The 10,000-nt window shown below is 47.2% G+C and overlaps 1 protein-coding gene across 1 annotated transcript in view; it reads right to left on the minus strand.

Moving 5' to 3' along the window:
* Positions 1-10,000, minus strand: part of mylka (myosin, light chain kinase a) — a 48,772-nt gene that overhangs the window by 11,178 nt on the left and 27,594 nt on the right. Inside the window, exons 18-22 of the mRNA XM_070837579.1 lie at positions 9,429-9,488; positions 2,839-2,886; positions 2,621-2,748; positions 1,968-2,124; positions 612-802 (exon numbers count right to left, since the gene is read on the minus strand). Of these exons, the coding sequence (XP_070693680.1) occupies positions 612-802; positions 1,968-2,124; positions 2,621-2,748; positions 2,839-2,886; positions 9,429-9,488 (584 nt within the window). The remainder of the gene's footprint in view (positions 1-611; positions 803-1,967; positions 2,125-2,620; positions 2,749-2,838; positions 2,887-9,428; positions 9,489-10,000) is intronic.

Genomic DNA, 10,000 nt, shown 5'->3' on the forward strand with positions numbered 1-10,000 from the left:
TGAAGGACTGCTAGCTAGTGAAAGTGTTGGAACTGGTGGTTATGTTGATGTGATTTGGGTGTTTTAAAGGGTTAATTCTGATCAACTGAGCCTTTAAAACACAAAGTCCTGTTTAACAGGTGAACTTACTGCATGGACAAAACCAGTAACCTCAGGACTTTGGGTGACTTTGGTGTTTTAAAGGGGCCGAAGTCACCCACTAATAATATACTAATATAAACAGACTAACGGATCAGGGCAGGACTAAACCCCTGTTTTAGTGAATGTAGTCTGGTGTGTGTGCTGTTTGTGGTTAAACCAAAAGGATCTTCCAGGTCTCTCTCTGTAGGGATCCTTTCCATGATGCTGTCACACACTTAGAATAACACTCTGAGCCTGTCAGTGGATCAAACAAGCTCTTTTAGTGGACCTACTGTGATCAGGTGCAGTTGTCCCAAAGGATCACGTTGCAGCCATTGCAGCCCGTTTGGTGTCTGCTGGCTGAGGTGATCTACTGGACCAGTTCCAACACTTTTACTACCTACCAGTCACTCACACACCAGGATGTGGACACACAGAGGACCAGGGGGAGAAACAGTGGAAGTGCCCTTTAATAAAACATCTGCAGTCACCTGTACGTTGTAGGAGGTGCTGTTGCAGGACATCAGGTGTTTCCACTGCGTGTCCACAGAGTCCCAGATCTCCAGATTGTAGGACTGCACAGCGCTGCCTCCGTCATAGGTCGGCCCGTACCATGACAGAGTCAGACTGGCCCGCCGGATATCTGAGGCTGCAGGGACCTTCGCTGGGGGGTCGGGTTTATCTGAGGGGGGGGGGGGGGGGGGGTTACAGTTCATCCTAAGCCTGTTGAACAGTACTGAAACCTCTCATGGTCCAGTGGTGGATCACTTTATTAAGTGGTGCCAGGGTTCGTTTTTATCTCTGAATGCATCAAAAACAAAGGACATGTGTTGACTTGAGACGCTCGCAGCCCCCTCCCTCCTGACAGCACACTGATTGATGAGAGTCCTACAAATATCTAGGAACTATAATAGACAACAAACTGTCACCTGTGAGTAACACCAACACTCTACAAGAGGAGTCAGCAGCACCTATTCTGTCTTAGCAAACGTTCGAAGGTCGATTCGTCCCTGATGACCATGTTTTATCGTTCTTTGACTGAGTCTGTGCTGACCTTTTCCTTTATTTGTTGGTTCACATCACTGAAGGTAAAACAGAAAAAGATCCTCAACCTCTGCAGCAAAATAACTGGCACTACCCAAGAAACCCTACGGGACCTTTATAACAAACAGCTGAATCCATCCTGTCCCACTGTTCCCATCCACTACGTCATCACTTTCACTCTCCCGTCCGGTTCACTGCTCACACTTCCACTAGCAAAAACAAACAGATACAAACACTCCTTTGTTCCATCTGCCGTCACCTTACTTAACTCCAAGAGGAAAAGGTAGCCTGACTGTACTGTTTTGTTTTTGTTTGTTTGATGTGATTTTCTATTTCTTTTATTGTTTCAAGTGTGCATGTATTTTATGTTCTTTTATGCTTCCACTGCTGCACAATCAATTGCCCCATCGGGGACAAATAAAGTTATTGAATTGAATTGATAAGGGGAGCACAACCCCTCCAACAGATGCTGAGATGGTTCAGTCTGAAGACTCTGCTAAAATCAGCTGTTATTATAATGGAGTCTGGTGCAGAACACAAACACAGCTGGAAACACATCAGGCCACATCAGCTGTCAGAGGTCACACTGAGGAGACACACAGCATCTGTGTGTGTTTATACACACACCTGCACACACACACACACACACACACACACACACACACACACACACAGCGTTGCCATATAAGGCATCAGACCAGCAGTGGGTCTTGTCCCATCTGTTAGCATGGGAGTTAGCCACCAGGGGGCGATCTGAGGTGTGTGCAAGTGTGTGTGCAGGTGTGTGTGCAGGTGTGTCGTACCGACGATGGTGAGGTTGAGGGCGGCCTGTCGGAGGCCGAAGCTGTTCCTCAGCTCGATGGTGTAGCAGCCGCAGTGCTCCTGCTGACCGCTGGAGATGGTGAGCTTACTGCTGCTGTCACAGCTCTCTATGGAGATGTCAGCTGGGCTCTCCTGGATCTGCACACACACACACACACACGTGTCCTCACACTGACTTCAGACCAGCGTACATTCAGTTTTCTACAGATTTTAGCTGCAGGTTAAATGAGCCTCATGCTCTGCTGCTGGTCTCCCAGCATGCACTGCAGCTGCAGTCCAACATGACGTCCATAGATATACAAACGTAGACACGTTATTGGCTGCTGCTGCTGTACATCCCATCACGTGCCTGCGTGGGTCAGGTGTGTGTTAACAGAAGGATTAGCCCCGCCCCCAGTAACGGACTTTAACTCCGACCAATAACCAGCATCTCGTTCAGCTTCATGGTTCAGAAGAGGATTTCGTTTACTGATGGATCTTCACCTCCCCAATATGGCCGCCGGGCAGACGTCTGTCTGTCCATGATCCTCCACACGCATCCCTTCATCAGAGGTTTTCTAAACCACCTGATCAATAACCAATATCCACAGCCTCAGTGTGTGTGTGTGTGTGTGTGTGTGTGTGTCTCTCTCACTGGTTTCCTGAACTTCAGCCAGGTGCAGTTGATGGGCGGAGCTCCAGAGAACCTGCAGAGGATCTCCACCTTCTCCCCCGCCAGGATCTTCATGTCCTCGGGGAACTGCAGGATCTGAGGGGGCAGCGCTGCCAATACACACCAATAACCAATAATCAATGATCAGCAGGAGTGTTTGGGTGAACAGGTGAACAGGTGAACAGGTGTGTGTGTGTCACCTTGCTTGGGAGGAGTCTTGGCGGTCGGTTTCTTTATTCTGGCTTCACCTGAAACAGACACAGAATCAAACTCTGTGGATCCACTTGCTGATGAAGATCATGTGACCTGATCAAAAGCTCCAGAGCAGCTATCCAATCAACCTCACAGTGATTCAGCAGACAAGGAGGATCATGGGAGATGATTTAAAGCTCTGGAACGGCTACTAAATGGACCTGGAGGTCACATCATTTAGTTACTGCAGAAGAAGAAGAAACAGGAAAGTGTGTTTGAAAAAGAGCAAAAATAAACATTCCCTCTGAGTTTGGATGAAACAGATTAAAGTTCTTCAGGAGAGGTTTCACTCGTCTCTTCTTCATGTTGTTTTTACGGCTCGGAAAAAGAAGAAGCAGACTGTGAGCGTCTCTGATGACCAAATATGGTCATTCTAAAAATAGTTCCTCAGGAGGCAGGAAACAGTTCCTGGAGGTTTTTATTTATTCTGACGGCTGCAGAAAGAGAAGCAGGAGAAGCTGCAGGAAAGAAGAACGAGTTCAAATCTAATAAAACATGAAAGGGATCTGGAGGGCTGTGTCTCTATGGATGATCCCGTTTAAAGCCTCTCACTGACATTAAAGTCCAGCCTGTAACCCTGCACAGTCACCGGTGAACTGGCTAACAACAGACAGGGACTTATCTGAAGGTGACTGAACATATTAGTTAATATTAGTTAACAGAGTCACAGTCACACACACTCTGACTGATGGAGCAGCAGCTCTAAAATCCCTGTTTTAGTGAATGTAGTCTGGTGTGTGTGCTGTTTGTGGTTAAACCAAAAGGATCTTCCAGGTCTCTCTCTGTAGGGATCCTTTCCATGATGCTGTCACACACTTAGAATAACACTCTGAGCCTGTCAGACACTTGGTCACAGCGTCGGAGGCTTTGTTCATTCCTCTAAAAGTTGGCACTTGAAGCCAAAACAAAGTTCAACTTCCTGAGGATGAAAGAATCCAGATCTTCCTCATCGTGGGCTCATAGAGCCTGAAGGACTAGTGTCTTCCTGTTAGCCCCGTGCTAACTTCCTGTTAGCCCCGTGCTAACTTGAATGGGTATAAAATGATTAAATCATGAAGCTCTTCTAGACTTTCCAGATGTTCTCGGACTGAATGGATCAAACTCTGATGGTGAGTCCACAAAAACGTCTCCTCTGACCTCCAGACGTCTCTTTCACAATGTGAGTCTGTGCTAAAAACTCTTTTTGGGCCCAAAGGGTTATGTTTGGTGTCTGCTGGCTGAGGTGATCTACTGGACCAGTTCCAATACTTTTACTACCTACCAGTCACTCAGACACCAGGATGTGGACAGAGAGGATCATGGGTAGAAACAGAGGGGGGACCCTTTAACATGGTGGATCTGAGTGTGTGGGAATGTGGAACGTCATCAATCAAGCAGCTCTTGGGGGGTAAGAAGAGCAGAATATGCACACTGTATTAAACAAAGCTGACAGAGGAGCTGCTGTAATGACTCTGTCATCACACACACACACACACACACACACACACACACAGACTGACAGACAGGCAGACAGGCACACAGACAGGCACACAGACAGACAGATCTGTCAGCTTGCAGTCACACCAGGCTCCAGCCGTGAAAAGACTGTTTTTAGGAGCCGATCAGGGGACACTGAACTCTGGGTTTGAAACCAAAGAAGAAGAAGCAGCAGCTAATTAAACTGATCAGACCGATTGATCGACTCTCTGACTGAGTTCAAACCTGCACAGCACCTGGAAAGACCACAAATACCAGCATATCAATGATCAATGATCAGCTGCTGATCACTGAACACTGGATCTTCTTCTAAACGCTCTCTATCTGTATATACTGTGTACGTGTGCAGAGGAGGCCTGTCTCGCCCATATTTACCTTTTACAGTAAACTGTCTGGTTCCAGCTGTTTCAGCTCTAAACAGTGAAAATGTGACTATAAACCATCCTGACTGTGTTTTTTCTTCTTCTCATCAACAAAACTCATGAAAAGATGACAAACCAACAGTGCGTCTCACACACATCTATAAAATCAGCAGTTTTTGACTGGACCCTGGTGGGTGACTGAAATGCTGCACAGATAAGTATCAGAGGCTCTTATTGTGACAGTCTGCGCGTCTCTTCCTGTTTGGATGCAGAGGGTCCTGGGGGGGCGGCCGGCCGGGTGGAGTCCGACCACAGACTCTAAAACAGGCTGATAAAGAGTCAGCCTGCAGCCCAGGACAGGCCTGAGTCTGAACCCTGGATTCAGCATAACATCCTGGATCACCTCTGATCCTGTGGGTCCACGTTATATCTCTCACACACCAGACTACATGGTCCGCTGCTGCCTCCGTCAGCCGGTGTGTGTTTTAAAGGGTCGGTTTGTATGAACTAACACCAAAAGGAGTGTGGTATTAAACAGCCAGCATCCGTGTGCCGCTGCCTCACCCTTTCAAACACAATGCCAGTCATTCACGTCCGTTCAGAACCGCATTGACATTTCACATGATTCTGTGTGCCATCAGTGGGACGCTGTTTAACCCAGAAACAGAGACACGATGAGCTGCTTAAAAGGAGCTGCTGCACTGCAGAGTTCAGAGTTTTAATCTGCGGCGTGAAGTAAAACAAAGTCTGAGAGAGGAGGGACGGTCTGGGAAACCAGGCCTTAAATGGAAGTGTGGGAGAGGAGCCACGAGGAGCTCTGAACCGTTTTAAACCAGAACATCCCCCCCGCCCCCCTCCAGCCCCCATCATTTCTCTGTGCTGTCAGATCTGCTGGTTAAACTCTGCTCTGTCACGGCCAGTCTGATCCACGTTTGTATTTGGCTGTGAAACTGTGCAGCCCAAACTGCAGCGACTCTTCTGGGAGCTGTTAGCCAGGGCCTGGTTAGCCTAGCTTAGCTGCTAGCTTAATGCAGCATCAAAACTAACCAGATAGAATACGAAGATGACATTAAAATCTACTCTGATTGCTCATGATCACCGACAGGACAGCCATGCTAACATGCTAACATGCTAACATGCACTCTTTGTTTCCACTGATATTCTGTCCGTACAAAACTAGTCCAGTCATTCCCCAAACCACAGACTGCTGCTGAGTTAGCATGTGCTAGCTAGTGAGCTGCCTAATCCAGCTGACAGGTATATTAAAGGAACAGTCCAACATTTATTAGCACTCTCCAGTGCAAAGATAGGTCCATGACTAGCTTAGCACAAAGACTGTTAGCTTAGCAAAACAGAACAAACCTCCCAGCGGCTCCAGATAAGATCCTGAGTCATTCAGAGGATTTAGAAACTGGCTCCTGATCACTTTACTGGCCCGAAGACGTAAAATCATCAATGTTTGTCACAAGAAAGACACAAAAGTAGACGACTAGCGAGACGTTCATCTGTTTCTCTCCCAGCTTCAAACCTGTCGCTGTAAACAAACTCATCCAACCTACTAACTAACCAGCCGGTGACCCATTTAGCCAAGAGCCACTCACCACAGGCCTCATCCTGTGACTACCGACGTTAGCCCAGGGCTAGCTGTCCGGAGCGGGTTAGCCCCCGGTTAGCGGGGTTATCCCTGAAAATCAGCTAAACATGAGGGTAGAAGGTGCCAGTGGACACGCTGGTAAACTAACCAATGACATCCGGTTCCTGCTGCTGACGAGTGGTGACATCACACCCCAGAGGGTCAGGTGGTTCTGGGCTCATTAGTGTGTATGTGAACAGTTAGCCAATTAACGATCAACCCACCCAGTTAGTCCACTAGTTAGTGACCAATAAGAAAATTCATTGGGAGTTACCATAGTAACCAATTCCCCACATGGGCAGTTAGTTAAGCCCCGCCCCCCTTAGTTACTGTTGCTAAGCTGTTGATCTCTCTGTTCTAGAGCGTCACATGAACAGTTCATCAGCGTAACTAATTAGTTAATGAGCTAACTAATTAGTTAATGAGCTAACTAAGTAATGAGTTAATTAGCTAACTAATTAGTTAATGAGCTAACTAAGTAATTAGTTAATGAGCTAACTAAGTAATGAGTTAATGAGCTAACTAACTAAGTAACCTGTGGCTGTAGTGAAACCTCTTCCTACACCAGCACTACGTACTGATTTGGATAAAACAGGTAACCTGACAAACTACTACCGTTAGCTGGTGGTATGCTAGTTAATACTACACTGATAGTGTAGGTATTAAGCTAGTTAGCTGGGCAGGCTAATGTTAGCAGCTAGCAATAAGAACACAGTTACCCTTTAGCTCTTGTGTTTTTGGTTATCAGACTTAAAAAGACCAAAGTCTTTGGACACAGAGCTTCTCCGTGTAGCTGCTGTCTCTGGTTACTGTTGCTGAGCTGTGATTGGCCAGTCACTGGTTGGGGGGGGGCTTTAGGAACTGACTGACTGTAAAACAAAAACCAAACAAACATGGACGCCTCCCACAGCTGGCGCTAAAGGTGGTTAAAGCTACATTCGACGGATCGACCGTCAAACAGCCGCCCTGTTCACTAGCAGCTTAGCAGCTTAGCAGGTTAGCTTTGACAACGTTCCCAGAATTCCCTGCTCCCCCGGCCCTCTACACTTCCTCTCCCCACCTCGCTCCAGGACACAAACAAGATGGCAGCTACTGGGGCCCTGCAGGTTTACCATGTTTACCATGGGACCCCCCCACAGAGAGAGTGGACACCAAAGAGGACTAACCTGACCCTGAGCGTAACCATCACCAAACTACTAGTACTACTAGTACTACTAGTAGTACTAGTAGTCATTTTTTTTTTGGGGGGGGCTAGCTGAAGTGTCGCTATAACAGCGCTGATCGATGCATTGATCCGCTGATCGGTGTGTCATTATACCTGCGGGAGGAGGGGCTGCTGCACGGGTCTGAACTAGCGCGCCAGCTGTTCAGTGCATTGTGGGATTTGTAGTATGAGAGGTAGTCACATGAAATTACCTCGCCGGCTACCCATTTCTGGGATGGGTAGCACGGTGACAGTAGCAGCATGAGGTCGCTATGACTACTGTCAACAGAGGAGAGGGTGTTTATGGGTCCTGTACTGATTGACGCGCCAAAACATGAGCAGAGCATTCTGGGATTTGTAGTATTAGCGGTACATGCGCTGTATAACACCGCCGGGCCAGCTCTAGTACTCATTTGGTATTGCCTCGCGGGCCAAATATAATTACTCTGCGGGCCATATGTGGCCCGCGGGCCAGAGTTTGACACCTATGTCTTAAAGGGTCACTCCACTGTTTCTACCCATGATCCCCTGTGTCCACATCCTGGTGTGTGAGTGACTGGTAGGTAGTAAAAGTGTTGGAACTGGTCCAGTAGATCACCTCAGCCAGCAGACACCAAACGGGCTGCAATGGCTGCAACGTGATCCTTTGGGACAACTGCACCTGATCACAGTAGGTCCACTAAAAGAGCTTGTTTGATCCACTGACAGGCTCAGAGTGTTATTCTAAGTGTGTGACAGCATCATGGAAAGGATCCCTACAGAGAGAGACCTGGAAGATCCTTTTGGTTTAACCACAAACAGCACACACACCAGACTACATTCACTAAAACAGGGATTTTAGAGCTGCTGCTCCATCAGTCAGTGTGTTTGAGTTTGTGAGACTTGAAAGGATCCAAACTAACCCTTTAAAACACAAAGGTAACACAAACCGTGTTCTGTGAGGTAAAATGAGTGTTTTTGTTAAAGGAGCCATGCAGCTTTGAAGATACTGAGATAGCATGGTGTGTCTCACCAGACTCCACTAACAAATACAGTAATTTTACTTACTACACTATAGTAAGGAAGTGGTAAGTTGATCCAAACTGACCCTCTAAAACACCAAAATCACACAAACTAACTGATGGAGGCAGCAGAGCAGCAGCTCCTGTGTTTGGGGGGGTAAAATCCCTGTTTTTGTCAGTTGAGTCTGGTGGGTTTGAAGAGAGAGATATAACGTCTGTTTATCACCAAACTCCATTGACAAAGAGAGTAATTTAAGCTCTGAGAACACAGGACTGTGTGTGACTTTGGTATTTCACAGCTCTCCTTTACAGAGGAGCGAGGACTAACAGGACACGGAGGACAGAGCCATGAAAGGCTGATTGAAAAATGTTTATGGTCCTCAGAGGGGGGTGGGGGGTGGGGGGGGTGCAGTGGGGTCAGGAAGCAGCAGGGCTGATGGGAAACGTGGTCCTAATGTGGAGAAGAGAGCAGCAGTTACTGTTATAAAGGCAGGACTAATAATCTGACAGTGATGGTTTCAATGATCCACAGAGACGCTTTAACATAGAACCAGCAGCCCTGAGTGTGTGTGTGTGTTACTGTGTGTGTGTGTGTGTGTGTGTGTTACTGTGTGTGTGTTACTCTGTGTGTGTGTGTGTGTGTGTGTGTTACTGTGTGTGTGTTACTGTGTGTGTGTTACTGTGTGTGTGTGTTACTGTGTGTGTGTGTGTGTGTGTGTGTGTGTGTGTGTGTTACTGTGTGTGTGTTACTGTGTGTGTGTGTGTGTGTGTGTGTGTGTGTGTGTGTGGGAACCAGTGATCCAGGCTGCAGCTCCTTATTGGGACAAAAGGAAAGAGGCTGCTGCATATTTTGGAAACTCACTCTCTGAGGTCGGAGTCGCCTTCTTGGACTTCTTGTCAGCTGGAGAGTTTTCTGCCGGGTCTGCAGGAGACACACACACACACACACACACACACACACACACAGTAACACACACACACACACACACTTAGTTTTCTCGTTTTTCTTGCTTTTATTTCATTTTAGCAGCAACATAACTTCTCGAGTCAAGTTAGTGACAGAAACAAGTTTAACTGTGAAATACTTAGTAACTTTAACTAGGGGAAGGGGCCTAGAGCAGCACCTGAACGCACCGTGAGCCTCCCTGTGTTGAACAGTTGAATCGTCTGATTTCTGTTAAAACCATAAAACCATGAAAATAAGCTGCAGAGTTCTGAAGGTGACCGACTGGACTAACTGATAACCGGACCACTAACTACCCATCAGCTTGTTTCCAGGAAATTCAGACTGTTTGTGTTGGTTTAGTCTAATTACAGGAAACTCCAACCACACACAGACTGCTGAGGAATCCTGGGGAAAGAAGCGGGGGGGTTGTTTTTGTTCCCGGCTATGTTCACTGGAGGTTTTGTCACTTTTCAGACTAGTTTCCAGAT

The sequence above is a fragment of the Pempheris klunzingeri genome, chromosome 10 (assembly GCF_042242105.1).
Source record: "Pempheris klunzingeri isolate RE-2024b chromosome 10, fPemKlu1.hap1, whole genome shotgun sequence".
NCBI lineage: Eukaryota > Metazoa > Chordata > Actinopteri > Acropomatiformes > Pempheridae > Pempheris > Pempheris klunzingeri.